A 23514-nucleotide genomic window follows, 5' to 3' on the forward strand; every position below is an offset into this window, starting at 1 on the left:
CAGGGATCTGGAAGCTTATAAGGACAAGCAAAAAGTCATAGATGAGTGGAAGTGCACTAGGACTGGGCGGGGACACTGCACCGGCTCTGACCTGTGCACTGTAACCTGACATGCCTTTCAATCTGAAGCCTGCTGGACTTGATGTGAAGGCCCCAAAACTTCGGCAGACAGTTTTCAAAGAAGCTGATTGGCTGCTCACCTTCAGGGAGCCCGACAATTCGGAGATTTATCCTCCGACCTCAATATGGTTTCACCTCTCACTCCAGCACCTGGATCCAACAGGATGAGGACTCCATCGCAGCTTCTGAGGCCTTAGTTCGACCCTCCACCTCCTCCAGCCACTCCCTGGGTCTCTGGATCTCCTGCTCTTGCTTCTGCAGCATAGATGCAATAGGTTGGACCTGGGCACGAATCTCCCCACGGATTTCTTCAATTGCAGCCGCAACTTTCAAGGTCAGTCTCTCCATCGCCGCAGCCAATTCCTGAGTGTCTGTCAGGTCCCTGGGGGATTCAGGAGAGGCTGCTGTTACTGCAGTCTCTGGTGTGGTAGGTGCTGCAGGGGAGTGACCTCCTTGCTGCTGTTTGCTTGCTCCTTTTCTCTCTGGCATCCTTCCCACTCCCAAATATTAACAAATATGTGTTCTGTAAGATCTTAAACTAATATTTCCACCACACAGGATGGCCAGGGATGGCAAAAAAACACCAGTATGCCTTGGCTGTTAGGCAAAGCTGTCCACAGCAGTTCTACAGAATCGCTGCCATCTTGCCGAGTCGCCTACAGTTGAAGTTTTAATCTGTGAAATACTGTCCACTAGTTTATTTTTGTTGATTGGAAATTCATCTCTCTTTCAAGGTTATCAGTCTCTTCTGGGATCTAAATGACTATCACCTTCAAGTCAGAATTGTGGTGCAGTTTCACTCCAGAACCTGAGCACACAATCCAAACTGGCACTTAATGCCAAATTAGTAATAACATATTGTCAGGGTAGTTATCTTTTGCATGTTTAATGGGTATACCTGCTGGTGTGGATCAGAAAGATTTCATAGCCTTATCCAAGCAATCTCAGCACTTCATTAATTGCTCAGCTAAGTACAACGAAAATATTACTTGGTTATTTCTCCAATTTCCTGTGGCTACAAAGCAGTGACTATTCTCTGAGAGTAATTAATTGCCCACAAAATGCGTTGGGACAGCCAAGATTGGGAAATTATAATCATATCTTTCTTTCTTATAAATAAATGAAAGGCTCTGTCAATAAGCTCAAAGCTTTGTTTGGATTTAAAACCATCCAAACCAACAGCTGTCGAATGACTTTGAGCATGTGCTCTCCATTACTGGAGATAAAAATTGTCAGACTGCTATCACCAATTTGTTGCTTTATGTGAGGTTTGATACCACCTCTCACAATGAATGCAGTGCATGACTTCTCAAAAAGTGGAAGAATTGGTCTAATAAAATATGTGGCTTTAAAACTGGTCAACAATTAGGAATAGTGCAATTTTAGATTGCACTGTGAAACAGTGCATTATGTACCTTGGTATTAGCAGCCAGTTCTACTGCCCGTTCAGTTGATACAGCATCACTTGGATAAAAAATTGTTGCTGTGGGAATGGCTCGGAATAAAGCAAGATCTTCCAAACCCATCTGGGAAGGTCCGTCCTCACCTTAGAAGAATTAGCAGCATTAGAAACATTCTCACAGTCCATCTCTCATTGTTCAATTTGAAGATGTATTGTAGAATCAGCAACATATAAGATTCAAATTTAGGTTTTGTTCAGTTAGCCAAACAGAACAATATACCATAGGAAAATCAACTATGGCTTGCACTTAATCACTGTCCACTGACCTCTACTAGAATTGAATGTCTGGACTTTTAAGTGAGTTCAAGATAATTAAACAGCCAGCTAACTGTTTTCTTCACTTACGTGCAAATTATGATCACTTACACAAGGTACTAAAATCCTCTGCAAGCTCAGTCTTCAGGACAGACACAATGCTGCAGAAGGACAATAAAGGATGATCTTCCTGAATAATTAGCAAGTAATCTCGTGAAGTTAGTAAAATTAAACTCACCAATTGAGACACCACAGTGGGATCCAACAAGATTGATATTGCTTTCAGAAATTGCTGCCATGCGAATTTGATCAAATGCTCGGGAGAAAAAAGTAGAAAAAGTGCTGACAAATGGAACGGTCCTGTCCCGTGCACAACAACCAACACCAACACTTACCTGTAAATGAAATACAGGACCAATAATAACTATTTGCCTGACAACAACAGCAGAATGAAAGAAAGGTTTCTTTTCCCTTCATTTCTGCCCACTTACTATTCTTCACAAGTTGCCTACATCAAGTGATAAAGGAAAATAAAGCAGGAAATTCTATCAAACAGACTAAGGTCACTCAACTCTGAAATATTTTAATTAAAGAATACAAACAAGATTATTTTATATTCTCAGGATTTTCTAAGCTCTATATTTGACAAACTATCTTGACAATAAATGACAACTCAAGTCTTAACTTTTTTGCCAAAATTCATCCAAAGGTAGTTCATGAATATACTAGTGGCAGCCCAGAGGCAAGGTCTCTCAACTGCTGATACACTCGGCAAGGATAATACAGTGACATGAAAAGATAAACACTACAAATTAACAGAAAAGTTAAAAAGACCAAACCTGTGTATATTTTTGTTTACTTTCATGTTATGTTATGTGGAATAAAACATAGAAGATGTTAAACAAAAACAGATATATCTGGAGAAACTTAGTAGGTCTGGCAGCATCAGAACAGATAGATCTGAAGAAGTGTCACTAGACTCAAAACTACTACAACTAAGCCTCACAATCCACTTCACCTTTAACGACAAGATCTACAAACACATCAACAGGATCACCAATATCAGAACTTATCGCAGAAACACTTATGCAGATATTAGAACGAACAGTCCTCCTCAGGATCCAACTCAAGCTTTGTGTCATCCACATAGCTGACCCATTTCTCATCAGACTAGGGCAAACTAGAAGAAACCCACAAGCACATAAACACCATCCTTACTGGGATAAAATTCACCAAAGAGGAATGGAACAATAACCAACTCACCCTCCTAAATGTCACAGTAGAACGAAAAGCCAATGGAGAGCTGCAGCCCACTGTTAACAGGAAAGTTGACCAGATACTCAACTACAGGAGTTGCAGGAGGACATTATTTAAACAGGCTACAACACATTGCAGCACCCAGGAACAAGAAGCCGAGAAAAAACACCATGACAATGTACTCAGGAACAACAGTTACCTGATAAATGCAGTCCACTGATTCCTGCACAACAGACTTAAACAGGAAGACACAACATGCCCAGAGAAGCTAGCCACTTTATCAAACATCAAAGACATTCCAGAGATGGCAACCAAATTACTCTGGCCCCTAGGCATGATGGTGGCCCACAAATCTACCACCCCACTGAAATAGCTCCTGATGAATTTAAAAGACAGTGTACCCACAGCCAGCAGAACTAACATCATATATAAAATACCCTGCAGGGATTGCAGCAAACATTATATTGGACAGACGGGCAGGAAACTAGCCACCAGGATACATCAGCACCAACAAGCCAGCAAAAAACATGACCAACTATCAGTGGTATCCATAAACACAGATGAAGAGGGACACCAGTTCAACTGAGACAATACATCCATCCTGGATCAGGCTAACCAAAGATATGCAAGGGAATTCCTAGAGGCCTAGCATTCAAACTGAACTCCATTAACAAACATATAGATTTGGACCCAATTACCAAGCTCTCAGAAACAGAACCGGAAATGATATCACCTACCACGACAAAAAAAGACACATTAATAGCAAGTGGGACAGAACATCTACCTTTCATCGGAGGCTCAATGGCGATGTTACCTTGCATGGTGAAGGAACATCAGGGAACAAACCCACCAGCTCAGCAAACAAACTTACAATCTCAAAACCTTAACTCTGCTTTCTCTACACAGATCCTGCCAGACCTGCTCTAGCAATTTGGTTTTGCTTATGTTATGTGGAATTCATCTACTCCGGTTGTCTGTGGAACTTAAGAAAATAAAGTAGTAAAATAAAAATTACCATGTTCTGTTCTGCTATGAAACATTCAATATAACGCTTGGGGTATTCCTTTTTAAACATTTCTGAAAATGTTGAGTTCTTTGTATCCCCATCTAATGCAATAATACGGTCATTGCTATGACCTATTTTTGCCAGGGCAGTTCCAAAGGCTTTTCGTGTGGCTACCTGCAAAAATAAAAGAAAAGGTACATTGCACTTAATAAATGAATACTTAATTTTCATTTTTAGAAAGGATGAAGCTTTGATACAGCAGTAGGTTATTCCTTTCGAGGATGTATGTTGGTCATATATACTGAAGGAGATTCCGTAAAATATGTTTTGAAGGGAAGAGCAAAAGAAATTTATTTTATGTCCATGAAATGTTTCTATTTCAACCCTCAGTAAAAGGTGACGTGCAGAGACTCTTCTAAAATATTTACATGCAACACACATGCCTCAAAAGTGGAACTATTTGTCAAAACATGAGAAAACCTCAAGAAAATAGAAATATTTGTTTAAATATAGGTAGTTCTCCTATAAGATCGTAGTTGCATTCCAGCAAAACTTCACTTAATAGAAAATTGGTTAACAGAAACAATGGGGCCTACGGGCAAAGTGGGGGTTAAGGGCAGACCAGCAAAAAAATCATTTACGATAGCTCAAAAATCACTCAAAAGTCTAATGCAAAGTATAGCACAGCCTTAATGGAGGCTGAAATCATATTTATTAACGAAACAAAAAAGTAAATTTAACACAGTACATTTAAAAAAATATAAGAAAGATGCTTTCTACAGTACTTCTCACAGAAAGCTGCTCTTTCTGCAGTTGACATCAGTGCGTGCGCAGAAAGCACGAAGATCAGTGTCGACATCGCGCATGTGCAGAACAGCAAGAACAACGGCGCATAGGCAGAATGGAGCAGAGGTTTCAGCACGCACAACGGCGCATGCATAGTACAACGGCGCATGCATAGTACAAAGCCAGCAAATTGAACTCCGCTGGAATCACACTGTTGCCAACAGAGGTAAGAGTTCTCCAAAATATTGTTCCCTAATTCATCAGCAACATTATCATCAAACCGCACTGCCGACACGTTATCCCAGAATTGCCTGTACACTGTAACCAAGTAACAAGAAATGATACAGTAATCTTGGGTCATCTAAAACCTTCAAAAAGGATGTAAATGAACTATATTACATAAGCACATGGCTGTAACACAATTAAAAGTAGTTTTTTAAATAACTCAATGGTTGTGTCCTTGTGCTACCCCACATTAGAGAAAAATTGTGCTTTAGAAACAGTGCTAAAAGTGTAGACGATGTAATCGCGTCATAGCCAACATAGGTTTTAAAAGTTCGCACTTTAGAAACAGTGACCCTAATTCGACAATTGCGCTACAGTGAATTCATGTTAACGAAATTATAGCAGAATAAGCTGTACATGATTTCATGTGTTTCATTTTATGCAATCTGGATCAAGCTTTCCTCCATTTCTCACTAGTTTGCAATACTCAAAATTTATAGAGAAGAAACTCTACTGGGATCAAGCTATAACTGAAAAGAAAATGTTGAATTGCACCTGTTGAACAGCAAGAATCACAACTTTGGCTCAATTTACAAGGAGTGAGCCAATAAGTTACAACTTGGATTCTCTGACAGACTTGCACCCCACATTTTGTCTGAATTATTTCTGATTCTAATGTAACAGCATAGGATTAAATAAAAAACAAATTCTAACACATTGCACTGCTTATTCCACAAGATTACTAAAGGGCAAAACAGCGAGTCTACTCCCATTGGTTAAAATGACTCGGATTTTTCAACAGCATTATTATAGAACAAGCTGAACAACAAAGCCTAAGTCCACACAGACACAGTTAAAACAAGAAAACTAGAGCTGCAGCCTGATATTCCCTGCTTCTCCACAAACTGCACCAATAGAGTCAGCATTGGAAATCACATAAAGCTTCATATTTACCCAATATAAAAGATTATCAGAAAACTTAAGGCTAATGCAGTCAATGCATGCACATTTTTAACATAGTGATATATCTTAATGACAAACACAGCTTCTGGCATCAAACATGAGCGTTTAATTATTCTGGAGAGATTCAGAACAAGGAGTGAGATGAGGAGAAACTTCTTTACACAGAGTTTCTAGGATTTGGAATGCGCTCCCTGGGAGAGTGGCGGAGGTGGATTCTATACAATGTTTCAAAAGAGAGCTGAGTATACAATCGAGATTGATGAATCTAGCAGGCTACAGAGATAGCGTTGGAGGATGGGACAAGCGGAGTTGCTCTTTTGGGAACCAGTACAGACATGATGGGCCAAATAGCTTCCTTCTCTACTGTAAAATGAATAATTATTACTTTTATTTTTCCTAAACCTATCTTTCTTTTCTCTTCTGTTTCATTTCCTGTACATAATTTTACACTGCATATTCTAACGTACACCTCTTAGTTGAAATTCTGTATGTCTCAGGAAGGCATTTTCAGATGAACAACGAAGGAACAGCCGAGCCTCTTCATAGGTTGTTGGTTAATTTGAACATTAAATAATAAATAACATCACAAATATCTCACTAAACTATTGTTTCTCAGCAAAATCTGCCAAACACTGGTTAACCCTTATTCTTGGTTTGATCACTGAAGTAATTAGTGTCATAAAAGAAACATGAGCCATTTAAAACAAAGGACTCTGACTTCCATTAACATAAAAGAAAAATGACTTTTCTTTAAGATCCATAAGATAATGCAGCACAAAAAGAGGCTCTTTGATCGACCATGATAATTCTGGGTCTTTGAAGGACCTTGCCAATTAGTCCCACTCTTCCAGTCATTGCCCAGAGCACAGCAATTATTTCTTGTTCCAAATGTTTATTAAATTATCATTTGACAGTGATATTGCAATCTGCTCCTCCTCATAGTACCACCTGAATTATCATAAAGTAAGTCTGTCTATTGCTTATGATCACAAACAGAGACTTCATCATAAATTAGAGTAACATGGTTATTTCCATCGTTAGCGTGAGCAGGCCACATATATACTTGACACGAGATGCATCATAAAAATCTTCAGAGCAAAAGCTATATGACTCTCAAGTACCCTCTGAAATGGCCCAGCAAGCCACTCAGTTGTATCAATTGCAATGGAGTTTTGACAAAGAGATTAAACTTGACAGACCACCTGGCATCGACTTAGGTCGCAGAAATGACAATGGCAGAAACAGCCCTATCAACCCTGCAAAGTACTGCTTACTAACACCTGGGGGCTAATGCCAAAATTAGGAGAGCTATCTCACAGACTAACTAATCAACGACCTGATATATTTATACTCCCATACCTTACAGATATCACCAACACCATCACTGATATCTCCGGTCCTACAAGCAGGACAGACAGTAGATGTGGTGGTATGTTAGTATACAGTCAGAGGGAGTTGCCCTGGGAATCCTCAACATTGACTCTGGACCCCATGAAATCTCAGCTTCAGGTTAAACATGGGCAAGGAAACCTCCTGTTGATTATGACGTACCATCTTCCTATGGTTGATGAATAGTAGTGTTCCATATTGAACAACAATTGGAGGAAGTGTTGAGAATGACAAGAGCACAAAATGTAATCTGGATGGGGATTTCAATATCCACCAACTAGAGTGGCTCTAGCACTACTGATTGAGCTGTTTGGTCCTGAAGCTGATTGAATCTGTAGCAGGTGGTGAGGAAACCAACAAGAGGGAAAAAACATACTTGACCTCATCCCCACCAATCTGCCAGCTGCAGGTGACAGTATAAGTGTAAGGATGACCACCGCAAAGTCTTTGTAGAGATGAAATCCTGCTTCCAAATTAAGAATATCACCATCGTGTTGTGTAGCAATATCACCATGTTAAATGGGACAGACTTTGTACAGAGCTGTCAAAGACTGGGCATTCATTAGACGCTGTGGGCCATCACAGCAGCAGAATTGTACTCCAGCACAATCTGCAACCTCTACCAATCACTACCATCAAGCCAGGGGATCAACTCTGGTTCAAGGGAGAGTGCAGGAGGACATGCCAAAAGAGTAGCAGGCATACCTAAAAATGAAATGTCAACCTGGTGCAGCTACCACACAGAAGTACTTGCATGCCAAATAACATAAATAGTAAGTGATAGGCAGAACTGAGAGATCCCTCAACCAACAGATCAGACTTAAGCTCTGTAATCCTATCACATCCAATTCTAAATGCAGTGAACAATAACAACTGGAGGTGGAGCCTCGACAAATAAGCCCATCCTCAAAATGATGAAAGAGCCCAACATATCAGCGCAAAAGACAAAGCTGAAGCATTTGTACCAGTCTTTATCTAGAAGTGCCAACACATTACGGCCTCCTCCCACTGGTCCCCAGCATTACAGATGCCAGTTTTCAACCAATGTGATATCAAGAAACAGTTAAAGACAATAGATACTGCAAAGACTCAGGGTCCCAACAATGTTCTGTCAATAGCACTAAAGACTTGTGCTCCAGAATGTGCCACTGCCCTTGCCAAGCTGTTCCAGTACAGTTACAACACTGGCATCTACTATGTGTAAAATTGCCCACATTGTTCTATACACAAAAAAAGGACAAATCCAACAAAGCAGCTACCACCCCATCAGTCTATTCTCAAATATCAGTAGGAAGTGATGGAAATGGTCATCAACAATGCTATCAAGTAGCACTAGCTTAGCAACAACTTGCTCACCAATACCTACTTTGGATTCTGCCAAGACCACTCAGTTCTTGACCTCATTACAGTGTAAGTTCAAAAATGGACAAAAGAGCTGAATTTCGGAAGTGAGTGAGATCAACTAACCTTGAGTTAATTTGACCAAGTGTGGCATAAGGAGCTTTAGCAAAACTGGAATCAATGGGAATCAGGGTCAAACTCTTCGCTGATTGGAGTCAGACCTAGAACAAACAAAGATTGTTGTGGATGTTGGATGTCAGTCATCTTCGCTCCAGAGCACCTCTTCGGGTTGTGTCTCAGCCCAACCATCTTCAGCTGCTTTATCAATGACCTTCCCACCATCATAAGGTCAGAAGTGGGGACATTAGTCAATGATTGCACAATGTTTAGCACTATTAGTGACTCTTCAGAAACTGAAGCAGCCCATGTTCAAATGTAACACAATCTGAACAATCTCCTGCACTGACAAGTGCCAAGTAACAGTTGTGCCACACAGACACTAGGCAATGATATGTCCAAAAAGAGAGAATCTAACCACCACTTGGTGACATTCAATGCTGTTACCATCACTGAAACCCCCTCTATCAACATCCTGGGAATTACCACTGACCAAAGATTCAACTGGACTTGCCATATACATACAGTGGCTACAACAGCAGGTCACAGACTAGAAATACTACATCCTGACTCCACAAAGCCTGCCCATCATCTGAAAGGCACAAGTCAGGATTGTGACTGAAAACTCTCCACGCTACCAAAAACACTCAAGACTCTTGACATCATCCAGAACAAAGCAGTCTGCTTGACTGGCATCAAATCCATAAACATCCATTCCCTCCACCACCAACATTTGGTACACACTGCTGCTACTATCTACAAGATGCACTGCAGATATTCACCAAAGATGTTTAGGCTGCACCTTCCAAACCCATGACCACTTCCACCGAGAAAGGGAAGGGCAGTAGTTCCATGGAAACGTTACCACCTGCAAGTTCCCCTTCAAGCCACTCAACATACTCACTTAAACATATATCACAGTTCCCTCTGTGTTACTCAGTCAAAATCCTGGAATTCCTTAAGGGCATTGTGCATCTACTAACAGCACATGGACTGCAGGAGTTCGAGAACGCAGCTTGCCACCACCTTTTTGAGGGTAACTGGGGACAGGCAATAAACGCTCACCACCAGAGGTGCCCACATCCACGAGTGCATTAAAAATAATTGAACCACTTGAATAATGCCAAACATATAAAAGCAGGAAATTTTCTTTCATTACTAAAGTGCAAACACTGAGTTTAAATCAAGTGATCCCTTCTCTAACTGAATATGCTTTATCAGAATTGTCCTGGGGATTTCAAAAGACCCATAGTAGAATTTAGGACAGCTTTCTTGTCCAGGAACTCATCAATGTGTAGCACTGAAGAAAAAGAACGGTTTAATTATTTTAAGGTTTTGTTCTTCAGATGAAAACCAGTGAGCTCAAATTATACCCTTAATCCCCACCACCCTGCCACAAATACTGAGTAATCTGATCACTAAACCCTCCCAGACGGCATGCATTTCAGGTCCATTGTCTGTATAACCAAGGTTCCAGATCATTTGTGGCAGAATGTTAGAGATGTATAATGTTAGTTTGAATGTTTACCTTTTCAGCATGCTTATATTTGGGTGGCGCACCAAGTTGGATGTCTTCAATATTCACAGTTGATACACTTTCCACCGGCTGCCCTGGGGTAAGTTTCTTGCCCTCTAGGATCCTACATTTGATTGCTTGAATAATTTCTTGCAGCTTATCTTTTGGAATGGCCTTGCCATGCCAATTTTCTTTATCCTCAACACCTGAAAATATTTGAAATATTGAAGGCTAATACCATATACATCCATAATGTCAAAGTCAAAAAGAATAACAGTTTGAAAAGTCACAAATCAATATCCTGGTTGAAGTGATGTGATATACCATCAAGAAGCTCTGCCTCTGATCCTCGAATTGTTCACACATCATTCAGGAGATACTCACTGCATATCAAACATAATATTTAGGATTCAGCAATCACATTGGGATATATTTTCTGGTCAGTAACTCTGACTTTCTGGAATAATGCGACATTACTGATGAGAAAATTTGGGAAGACTTCCAATTTTGAAACTCATCCATGTCACATATCATGCATTTTCATTACCAAGTAAAGAAACGCAGAAGTTCCAGACTGAAATAGGCCAAAATTTTTCTTGTATGTTATCTTACAATTCATTTTGACTGTCATACTTGAATTTTTTTTAAAACTGTTTACATTGGTTTTGGGGGGGGGGGGGGGGGGTGGTGGCGGTAAACAGAAGAGCAACCCGAATTTTTCTTTTACAATATTATTGGTTGTATCAACATCTGTGACAGCTTTTGTCACTGATGGGAAAACATGTTATCAGAGCAGGTTGTTAGATGTAGATTAACCGGAGGCCTCGCACCAAAATGGAAGCTCCAAACAGAAATTTCTTTTTCTAATTTTATAGTTATGAGGCTTCAAACAAGCCTCAAAGAACAACCTATATAAATGCAATAACGTTGAATTAATAGAGTGGAGGAGGTATGCTCTCTATTGAGGTTCTCTTCACCTGTTAACACATGACATTATTTGCCAAATGATGTGGCCCTGGATCTCTTTGCTCTTATACCTCAAATATAAGATGCACTTATTGGTCCTGCCAAACCTTACCACTTCACAATTATTGATATTGAAAGTTGATGGTATTTCTGATCACACACATGCATATACTACTCTGTACATCAGTAATTTCAAGAATAGATTCCACTCTCTCTATTCAGTTTGTTCACATTGCTTTATCAGGTATTCACAATCAGTTCTTACTTCCCAAGCAGCAGTTATGAATCTTACAACAGCCCACAGTCCTCCCAAAATATGAATCTGCTTATGACTTTTTTTTGCCCTAGGTTTAAAGTCTCTGCTCACACTGAAAAGCCTACTTCTCATCAGCAGCTTAACAGACACGTCGCTTCTGAATTCCCATACTTCCAGAAATGTATTAATTGCAACTTCTGCTGCTGAATGATGTTCTGACCTTCACATAGCAGAATGTGAATTTTAGACTACAGTACCAGTTAATATCCCAGTACACGGTTTCAGCGAAGTGAGCATGATTATCATCAAGTTCTGATTTTTGGGAAACAAAAATACAGACAGTAATTTGTTTGCTTTCACTTCAGTGCATTGACTAATTCTCTAAAACAAAATGAAACAGTTCCATACAAACCAGTATGTATTCAGTATACCTTCAATGCCTTTTCCTTTAGTGGTCTTAGCAATAATAACACATGGCTTGTTTTCGACCATGGTGGCCTGCCAAAAGGCTTTGCAGAGTTCATCAACACTGTGCCCATCTACCACTTCAGTAGTCCAGCTGTACCATAAGAGTTTAGAATTCATAATTAAGCCATAACAACTCAACTCAAACACTAATCTGAGCAGTAAAACATAAGGAGAGAAATGCATGATACCATTGTCGGTTTCCTGCTATACAATGTATTTGTACGCAAAAGAATACACATACTATTTGCAGTAGTGGGAGTTTAAAAACAGACAAAATGGAAGTGAGTTCAGTTAAAAAAAGCACTCTTTGGCAGATGCAAATACAATTGTCTTTAAAGAACACAAATACAAAAAGAAATAATTATTTGCTAAATCTGCTAATCATTCCATCCATTCCTTGTCATAATCTCAGCATTCTATCTGGCTCTAAAGGAAGTTCCTGACTTTTTATACTGTCATAAACACATCCTTTTTAAAATTCATTTATGGAATGTAGTCATCATTTACTATGCAAGCATTCACTGCCCTAAGAGCATTAGTGAAATGGATGGATTTTTAGCAGTAGTCATATGTTCACAATGAATCTAGCATTTTATTTTGCTGACTTTAAATTTCACCAACTGCCATGTGTGATTCAAACCCATGTCCTCAGAACATATGCTAGTTGCAGGATGCATGGCTAAGCTGATTTTGTCTGATCACATTATGATTTTCTAAATGCTTCATTCATGGTGTTAAAATAAAACAATTGATTAATTATTTAGGATCTAACGCATTCTAAATTACATCAAATTGCCTAGGTCAAGTACCTGCACATTAAAGGAATCATTAGAGAGCACATTTAGGAATCCAAGGAACTGAACATGAAGTACGCCTTCATCAAAGTATTTAAGTCCTTTATTTGAAGCAATAATGAAGTCAGAAAGATACGAATAAGTGTAAGTGGTAAAAATATATAGTGGAGAATGTATACATGCCATAATTTCTACCAAATGGTCAGGACGTGTATTTGTAGCGGATCAGCATGAGTTTACATGTCTGCTGCTGATTAGTCAATTGCAGAATGGGTTGCTGTGTTGGAATAATGTAGTCAAATGTTGAACATAGAACATAGAAAAACACAGCGCAGTACAGGCCCTTCGGCCCTCGATGTTGTGCCGACCGAAGCCTACCTAACCTACACTAGCCCAATAACCTCCATATGCTTATCCAATGCCCGCTTAAATGACCATAAAGAGGGAGAGTCCACCACTGCTACTGGCAGGGCATTCCATGAACTCACAACCCGCTGAGTAAAGAATCTACCCCTATCATCTGTCCTATACCTACCACCCCTTAATTTAAAGCTGTGTCCCCTAGTAACAGCTGACTCCATTAGCGGAAAAAGGTTCTCACTGTCAACCCTATCTAAACCCCTAATCATCTTGTACACCTCTATCAAATCTCCCCTAAACCTTCTTTTCTCCAATGAGAACAGCCCCAAGTGCCTCAGCCTTTCCTCATACGATCTTCCTACCATGCCAGGCAACATCCTGGTAAACCTCTTCTGCACTCGTTCCAATGCCTCCACATCCTTCCTATAGTATGGCGACCAAAACTGCACACAATACTCCAGATGAGGCCGCACCAGAGTCTTATACAACTGCAACATGACCTCAGGACTCCGGAACTCAATTCCTCTACCAATAAAGCCCAGTACACCATATGCCTTCTTCACAGCACTATTTACCTGCGTGGCAACTTTCAGAGATCTGTGTACATGGACACCAAGATCCCTCTGCTCATCCACACTACCAAGTAGCCTACCATTAGCCCAGTAATCCATCTTCTTGTTACTCCTACCAAAGTGAATGACTTCACACTTAGCTACATTGAACTCCATTTGCCACCTTTCTGCCCAGCTCTGCAACTTATCTATATCCCGCTGTAACCTGCCACATCCTTCTTCGCTGTCCACAACTCCACCGACTTTTGTGTCATCCACAAACTTGCTCACCCAGCTTTCAAGCCCCTCTTCTAGGTCATTTATAAAAATGACAAACAGCAATGGTCCCAAAACAGATCCTTGTGGAACACCGCTAGTAACTGCATGCCAAGATGAACCTATACCATCAACTACTACCCTCTGTCTCCTTCCAGCCAGCCAATTCCTAATCCAAACCTCTAATGCACCCTCAATGCCATACCTCTGTAGTTTTTGCGTTAGCCTGCCATGGGGTACCTTATCGAACGCCTTGCTAAAATCCATATACACCATATCTACTGCTTTGCCCTCGTCCACTTCCTTGGTCACCTTCTCAAAGAACTCAATAAGGTTTGTGAGGCACAACCTGCCCTTCACAAAACCATGCTGACTATCCTTGATCACATTATTCCTATCCAGATGTTCATAAATCCTATCCCTTACAATTCTCTCTAAGACTTTGCCCACAACAGAAGTGACTCTCACTGGCCCATAGTTACTAGGGCTATCCCTACTCCCCTTCTTGAACAAGGGGACCACATTCGCTATCCTCCAGTCTTCTGGCACTATTCCCGTAGACAACGACGACATAAAAATCAAGGCCAATGGCTCTGTTATCTCCTCCCTAGCTTCCCAGAGGATCCTAGGATAAATGCCATCAGGCCCAGGGGACTTACCTATTTTCATCCTTTCCAGTATTCCCCAGACCTCTTCCCTACATATCTCAAGGCCATCCATTCTAATCACTTGTGACTCAATATTCACATCAGCAACAGTGTCCTGTTCCTGAGTGAATACTGACTAAAAGTATTGATTTAGTGTCTCTCCAATCTCCTCCGCCTCCACGCACAACTTCCCACTACTGTCCTTGACTGGACCGATACCTACCCTAGTCATCCTTTTATTCCTGACATACCTATAGAAAGCCTTTGGGTTTTCCCTAATCCTACCAACTAAGGACTTTTCATGTCCCCTTCTCGCTGCCCTGAGCTCTCTCTTTAGATCCTTCCTGGCTACCTTATAACTCTCAATTGCCCCAACTGAACCTTCATGCCTCATCTTTACATAGGCCGCTCTCTTCCCTTTCACAAGGGATTCCAATTCCTTATTAAACCACGGCTCCCTCACAAGACCCTTTACTCCCTGCCTGACTGGTACATACTTATCAAGGACACCCATTAGCTGTTCCTTGAACAATCTCCACATATCATTTGTGTTCTTCCCTTGAAGCCTATTTTTCCAATCCATGCATCCTAAGTCATGCCTCACCGCATCAATTTCCCTGCCCCCAGCTATAACTCTTGCCCTGCAGTGCACACTTATCCCTCTCCATCACTAGAGTAAAAGTCACCGAGTTGTGGTCACTGTCCCCGAAGTGCTCACCTACCTCCAAGTCTAACACCTGGCCTGGTTCATTACCTAGAACCAAATCCAGTATAGCCTCACCTCTTGTTGGCCTGTCTACATATTGTGTCAGGAAACCCTCCTGCACACATTGGACAAACACCGACCCATCTAACGAACTCGAGCTATAGCTTTCCCAGTCAAAATCTGGGAAGTTAAAGTCCCCCATAACAACCACCCTATTACTTTCACTCTTCTCCTGAATCATCCTCGCAATACTTTCCTCTACTTCTCTCGGACTATTAGGAGGTCTGTAGAAAACTCCTAACAGGGTGACCTCACCTTTCCTATTTCTAACCTCAGCCCAAACTACCTCAGATGGCAAGTCTTCCATCGTCCTTTCCACCGCTGTAATACTATCCTTGACAAGCAATGCCACACCTCCCCCTCTTTTACCCCCATCTCTGACCCTACTAAAACATTTAAACCCTGGAACCTGCAACAGCCATTCCTGTCCCTGTTCTACCCATGTCTCTGTAATGGCCACAAGATCGAAGTCCCAGGTACCAATCCACGCTGCAAGTTCACCTACCTTATTTCTTATACTTCTGGCATTGAAGTATACACACTTTAAGCCACCTTCCTGTTTACAGGCACCCTCCTTCGAGATCGATGCCATGTTCCTAACCTCCCTACACTCAAGGTCCTGCACCCTAAAGCTACAGTCCAGGTTACCATGCCCCTGCAGAGTTAGTTTAAACCCTCCCAAAGAGCACTAGCAAACCTCCCCCCAAGGATACTGGTGCCCCTCAGGTTCAGGTGTAGACCATCCTGAGGCCTACAAATTCCAAGGAACTCTTTTGGTAACCACTGTTCTTTTCAGAGCAAATTTTGCATGGTTTAATTATAAAGTTTTCTTTCTTAACACTACCACTCACTATGAAAATGGTCTCACAAGTTTTCAAATCAGAAACATGGCAAAAATATAATAGTGCTAACGTATAAGACTGTGGGATTTAGGAGCAGATTTAGGCCATGAGTCTACTCCACCATTTAATCATGGACGATATGTTTCTCAATTCAATTCTCCTGCCTTTTCCCCATAATCCTTCATCCCCTCACCAATCAAGAATCTGTCTTTCACAGTCTTATATACATTCAATGGCTTGGCTTCCACAGTCTTCTGCGACCATGAGTGCCACTGTCCAGCTGAAGAAATACCTCCTCATCTCAGTTTATGATTATTATTCTATTATGTGATTTGATTTGGTTTATTAATTTTCAAATCTTTCAAGAGAAAATCAGTTAAAAGTGACATGAAAAAGTGATATTGCTATGGATTTTGCCGTTTATAATTTATTATTTTTACATTTAGAAATTTTATTCACTGTGTCATTTCCCCCATAACCTATAACTTAGGTTCCTATCCAAGTATCCACAATTGAAAGGTCAAATATTACTCTTTGTTTACTCCTATAGCAGTCATCTCGTGAAATACGGAATAAAAACTACCAAGTTGAAAATTTACCCAAAAGCTTCACAACGTTTGCGGTAGGCTTCAACTTTGTGCTGCAGTGGCGCAGGGTCACTTTGACCCAGGCGGTTAACATCAATAATGGCCAATAAATTGTCGAGTCTGTAGTGAGAAGCAAACGCCATTGCCTCCCAGACTGAGCCTTCAGATGATTCTCCATCTCCCAACAGGCAGAATACACGGTAACTGGAGGTTGGAAGGGAAATAAAATCAGTAATTCCACACGAGGTTAATATATTGGCTACCTCTGACTCTAATACTTTTATAGAATCCCTACAGTGTGAAAACAGGCCCTTCGGCCCAACAAGTCCGCACTGAAGAGTAACCCACCTAGACCCTTTCATCTACTCGATATGCACCCAAACTCAATGTGCAATTTAGCGTGACAAATTCACCTAATCTGCACAACTTTGGATTGTGGGAGTAAACTAGAGCACCTGGAGGAAATCGAAGCAGACACGGGGAGAATGTGCAAACTCCACACAGTCACCTGAGGTTGGAATCAAACCTGCGGCCCTGGCGCTGAGAGGCAGCAGTGCTAACCACTGAGCCACCCTACTGGCCTTAAAGTGGGCTACATTTCTTTCAGTTCCACAGAAATTGAGATAATTTTGTGAAAAGACATGAGAGACCATAAAAAACATCCAAGTTTGGGTTTTTCACCATTTACGAATAAATGTAATACAAAACAAGGAAGTTGAAATTCTTCCTTCACACCAGTTTTTAAAATTGCGCAATCAGCCTTGATTTATCCAATTTAAATAAATAAAAATTTGAGGCTGATCGTAAACAAAGTCACGTTTCCTGCTTATTCATGACATCATACAATCCTTACAGTACGGATGCAGGGTATTTCATCCATTGAATCCACACCGATCCTCCGAACAGCATCCCATCCTGTCCCTGCAACCCTGCATTTCCTATGGCTAACCCACCTAGCCTGCACATGCCTGGACACAATGCGAAACTTAGCATGGCCAATCCATCTGACTTGCACATCTTTGGACTCTGGGAGGAAACTGGAGCACCTGGGGGAAACCCACACAGACTTGGGAAGAAGGGGCAAACACCACACAGACAGTAGTCAGAGGACAGACTCAAACCTGGGACCCTGGCATTACAAGGCAACAGTGCTAACTACTGAACCACTATGCTGCCCAAGTGCTTATGCCCAAGCATTTTTCAATCAGCACTTCAGATTTAATAACGCAATATTCCCATAAAAAGCCAAACACAAATGGCTATTTCTTCAGAGTTGAGATGAAAATGGTGAACTTAATATCTCCATATGAATAAGGACAAACTTGTTCTTTATTTGGCATATTATACTGGGAGGTAACTACAGAAAAGAGTCAGCCCTAATGATACATCCTTGGAAATTGGTACACAATTTAGGTTACTCAATTGTTAAAGACAGTACTGTACCTTAACATCATCATTTACTTTCTTGAAAATACAGCAGATCATACCCAGAGACAGGATATGATCCATGATGAGTTGAGAATTACGAGCTTACACTTTTCAGTAAAACAATTATTTAACATACATAATTAAGCTTTTTGAAGACACTGTTTTAGTCAATTTTGGATTGTAGTCATAACAAATGTAGTACCAGTCTCCTGTTTATAATCAATGTTCAATGAATATGTAACACTATTGTAATATTATAACACTGCTGAGACTATTGCAAGGTGGTTATTATGCAAAAATAAGTTACTTTACTCATCAGAACAAAGTATATAAGATGTTGCTTAGTTCTGTTTTGTTTAAGTAAAGCATTAAAATCTGGTGTAACGAGCAAAACAAAAAATCAAAGTACTATAATAGTCCCAAAAGGTCTCTTATTCATGGGTCCTTACTTTAATATGTTGCAAGAAGAAACTGTAAGCTCTTCAACAGAAAAGCTATCAAAACTAAAATAGATAGTCACTATGACTAAGCAGATTTCCTTATTTTAAAGTGACTGGATCTTTTGGCAGTAGTTCATGCACAATAACTGATGCATCATAACTTCACCAGAGTCTGTTGTGCCAGGTTTGGGACCCCATATACTAACTAAAGTTGGTGAACTTCCAAAAGAAAGAAACCAAGACAATTGCGGATTTATTAACCATATGGTAATATTGACAAAATGATGACTCAAACATTTAAAAACGTTAACAGAGATTGCAAGGATAAATACAAACAAATTAAATCCTGAACAACACAATGTTCTGACACACCCTGGTCATCTCAGCGAATTTAAATATCAGTCTAAACGTTCTACCCTCACCTGGCCACTTGCCCTCACTTAAAACTTTCCAAATTTTCAACAGCTTTACAGCATTTTACTATTTCCTACAGTAGTAGAGTTTGTAGTTATCTTGCTTTTATGAAGTAGCACCATATGCAATAATGGCATAAAGTAACTTTTAACACAATACAATGAAATGCATTGAGTCTAAATATTATGATGCCTGATTTAGACTTACATGAGAACAAAGTGAATGGAGCAAGTTGAAGTTAACAATGAACTGTAAAGCAGCAAAAAGATTTAAGTATCCATGTACACAAACCACTAAGAATTGGTGCATAGGCACATAAAATAATCAAAATGACAAGCAAAACATCATTTTCAAATCTACTTCCCTTGAGAAAAGATTAAATGATGGCTCAGGTGGATAGAACATTGTTTGGGCCCACATTTGCAATACTGCACCATTTGGAAATATATATTGTCTTTGAAATGGAGTCAGCCCATAGTTACCAGAGTAAGTGCTTTAAGGCTTATATTTCCAAAAAAGATCCACAGATTTTGTTTGTGTGAGTAGGTTGAGAGTGATTTGGTAAAGACGTTCAGAATGATAAAATAAGACTCAATTGATGTTAATAGAGAGAAAGAATTTCCTTAGGCAAAGGAATCCAAAACAATAGAGAATACTCTTAAAATGAGAGTTTTGCTATTTATGAGCAAATCAGAAAGCACCGTTTCCATACAAAGCTGGTGCAAATCTGGAACTCTCCTTGCAAAAAGACAACGAAAATCAGATGAATTGAAATTTTCAAAACTGAAACTGGATAATTTTTTTTTGGTCAGGCAAAAAGGGGAAGGATCTAAATCAAAGGCAAGTAAATTGATGGTGAGGTCTGGTTAACTATAATCTATTAGTTGAGTGGCTTGCAAAGAATGAAGGTCTGAATATCCTGCTAGTTTCTAAATTTGAAAAATAAAAGATCAGCCTTTCAGTTTCGTGGTCTTACAGTAGATTTAAATTAACATAGAAAGAGAAAGGTAACGAGTTTTTTTTAGAATTATTCAATAGTGGAATGTAAGTATTGTTACCACCCATTGTTAGCGACCCTTGCGAATATGGTATGTCATTTCCTGAAACATTGCAGTCCACATGCTGTACGTATACCCACAGTATTGGTAAGAAGGGAGCTCCAAGATTATGGGGTGACGTGGTGTAGAGATAATGTCACTAGACTAATAATTCAGAGATACAGGACATATGTCTGGTGACATAAGTTTGAATTCCACCAAGGCAGATGGTGAAATTTGAGTTCATTAAAAGCTGAATTTATTTCTGATTAACACGAGATTCACTAATATTCCTTAGGAAAGGAACTCTTATCCTTACCTGGTCTGGTGTACACATGACTCCAAACCCACGCAGTATGGCTGACACTTAATTGTCCTCAGTTAGTTAAAGAACGATTAGGGATGGTGAAGCAATAGAGTTCCAAGTCAGTGTAGTGGGAGACTTAGAAGGAAAACTTATTGGTTGTGTTGCTCTGATGCATCTGCTACTCTTTATCAACTAGGTGTGGGGTTGAGGGATTTGAAATGTGTTGTGAAGATTGGAGATTTAAGTTTTCAACATATTAACACATTTTATTTAAAACATAACATTTAATACAAACAGCAGATAATGGCTATTTTTGAGAGATAATGATATAAAACGTTCACCTGGCTTTATCAAAATATTTCCCAGTATAAGCCATGCCAGCAGCAGCTCCTAGACCCTGCCCCAAGGATCCAGTAGCAACATCAACAAAAGCTAGTTTCTGAAAAGACATAGAAAACAATACCCACGTAAGCAGCCTTAGATAAATATCAATTATATAAATAGACATAAATGTTTATCACTCCTCTCTCTCTCCCCCAACTCTAAAGAAGGTGTCAAGTATCTTAAGGTCTGTAGCTCCTCTTACTCTTCCTCGAGCTTTTTGTTTCCTAAAGCATGTTGTCATGGATTCAGAAAGCAGGCACCTACCTTGAGCCAGGCTGCAAAGTTTGGAAAATCAAGGAGCAACACTCGTTGCTCCCATTTTCTAACATAATGCTGATGGTATGTCTTTTTTTTTAAAAGATTACCTTTTCTTTTCAGAACCCTTCTAAAAGTAAATTAATGCGATATTTTCTTAAGACTCACCGGAACAGGGTGCCCTTCAAGAATGGAACCCATTTTCCTCAGTGTTAGCAACTGATTTACATTCAGGTAACCAGCTTCTGCCCAAGCTGCATACAAAATTGGAGCTGCATGGCCCTGAAACACAGAAAATAGAATTTTGACACAAACTCCTTAAATATGCATCTTGCAGTTTTAACTTTGTCATAGGTGATCAGTTGTGTTTTTCATGCCCAATTCTGTAAAATACTGGAATCAAATATCAACACAGAAATTTCTGAATGCTTGTACTTCCACCAGACTTATAAGTGTCTTATGCACAAGCCTTGCTTGGTTGCCAAGAATTCTTTGCACAAAAGGGTCAGTTGCTCTCAATATTTTCAGCATCATTCCACGGACTTGCAGCCTGTTGAGGGAGAGGCGGTAAGCAAGAAATTTGGAAGCAGCATCTTGCCCCTCCCTCAAAGAAGCAGTTTGGTCAATCTGAAGGTGGAGATTATTTAAAAATTGAAAATCCATTTATAATTGTAATTTTTCAGAATACAACAGATTACTTGGTCATTCAGAGACTTGCTTGGAGCCCATTTATACCAGGGAACAGAATTAACTAAAATAAACTAGAACACAACAGGGTTTCACCTCTGTTTTGCAAGAGAGAGAAAATGTCTCAATGAACAAGGAATTGTTAAGGGCATGTCTCAATGGAAGAAGAATGGCTAAGTGACTTTGTCCTCTGGCGTTATATATTCACCACACTTTATCCCATGAGAAAGAATGAATATAAAGGCAAAAACAGGTCCATTCCAAATTCCAACCTCTTTGCTGACATATACTGTATAAATGCCCAGACGTTATAGATACACGATTGAAGTTATGGCAATGCTGTGATCAACAGTTCAAATGCAAAGAGAAATTAGACTAGACTTACAGTGTGGAAACAGGCCCTTCGGCCCAACAAGTCCACACCGACCCGCCGAAGCGCAACCCACCCATACCCCTACATTTACCCCTTACCTAACACTATGGGCAATTTAGCATGGCCAATTCACCTGACCCGCACATCTTTGTGACTGTGGGAGGAAACCGGAGCACCCGGAGGAAACCCACGCAGACACGGGGAGAACATGCAAACTCCACACAGTCAGTCGCCTGAGTCGGGAATTGAACCCGGGTCTACAGGCGCTGTGAGGCAGCAGTGCTAACCACTGTGCCACCGTGCCGCCCAAATTGATTAAGCAATCATTAATACTACAATTAGCACACATTATACAGCCAAATGTATGACATTATACATGGCACACTGCAGTCATAACAGGGATCAAAATATTTCTTTCCTCACAACTGCAGCTCTTGAGGCTCTCCCAAGAGTGACCTTTGGATTTTCAGGGGTTACTTTTTGTTTGTCAAGGACTCATTTTTCATTCTCATTAACTCGTTCATTAGGTGGTATAGTTGCATTGTAATATCACCTGCTGCACTTGAGCTGACAAAATGGAGAATTTGAATTCACACAGAATCAGAATCAGAATAATTCAACAATATACTCAATAATCACCTTCCATTAAACTTAAAGCCACAATATCCAAGGAAAGCATTAATTTCAAACACAACTGTATTTACATTGGACCTTTCTAACTGGCCAAGATAGCAACAAATGCTTTTCTAAAAAAAACCTGATTCACCCATAATAAAAGAATCATTATATACATAATGATGGTAAGGGTCACTACAAAACAGCCACAGGTTTGTCTCTAAAACAAACTTCAAGTAATTCATAGCACATGAAACACAGATATGATAATGCACGCAAATGTAAATCTTTATTAAATAAAACTGTTTTGCAAGAAATTATCTAATTGGCAAATGTTCGTTATAATAGTAATGTTCATTCTATTCAGGTCTCATTCCCCAGTTGCAGTGTCACTTCCTACTAACCTTCTGTTCAGACCTTCCAGAGACAGTAACTCCTGCCTTAGCTAATGGGGAGAATGGCTCAGGCCCTGTTCAGTGAGGATGACCCGAACCATTTGTTCACCATGCAAACTTGATGCTGTAATATGGCACATCAATTCTATCCTGCAACCTCAGTCAGATTATTTCTCACTCTGTATCATGTAAGCAAACGAAGTGGCCGAAAGCTGTCACCTTTGGTTCTG

General features: G+C 40.1%; 1 protein-coding gene across 3 annotated transcripts in view; it reads right to left on the bottom strand.

Annotated features, from left to right (window-relative positions):
• LOC132822334 (transketolase-like) overlaps positions 1 to 23514 on the bottom strand; it is a 62164-nt gene that overhangs the window by 32433 nt on the left and 6217 nt on the right. For all 3 annotated transcript variants that reach the window (XM_060835579.1, XM_060835581.1, XM_060835580.1), the window contains exons 3-10: positions 21383 to 21496; positions 20917 to 21014; positions 16962 to 17153; positions 12090 to 12217; positions 10449 to 10642; positions 4109 to 4273; positions 2075 to 2231; positions 1535 to 1665 (exon numbers count right to left, since the gene is read on the bottom strand). In XM_060835579.1, coding sequence (XP_060691562.1) covers positions 1535 to 1665; positions 2075 to 2231; positions 4109 to 4273; positions 10449 to 10642; positions 12090 to 12217; positions 16962 to 17153; positions 20917 to 21014; positions 21383 to 21496 — 1179 coding nt within the window. The remainder of the gene's footprint in view (positions 1 to 1534; positions 1666 to 2074; positions 2232 to 4108; positions 4274 to 10448; positions 10643 to 12089; positions 12218 to 16961; positions 17154 to 20916; positions 21015 to 21382; positions 21497 to 23514) is intronic.

This window comes from Hemiscyllium ocellatum, chromosome 14 (assembly GCF_020745735.1).
Source record: "Hemiscyllium ocellatum isolate sHemOce1 chromosome 14, sHemOce1.pat.X.cur, whole genome shotgun sequence".
NCBI lineage: Eukaryota > Metazoa > Chordata > Chondrichthyes > Orectolobiformes > Hemiscylliidae > Hemiscyllium > Hemiscyllium ocellatum.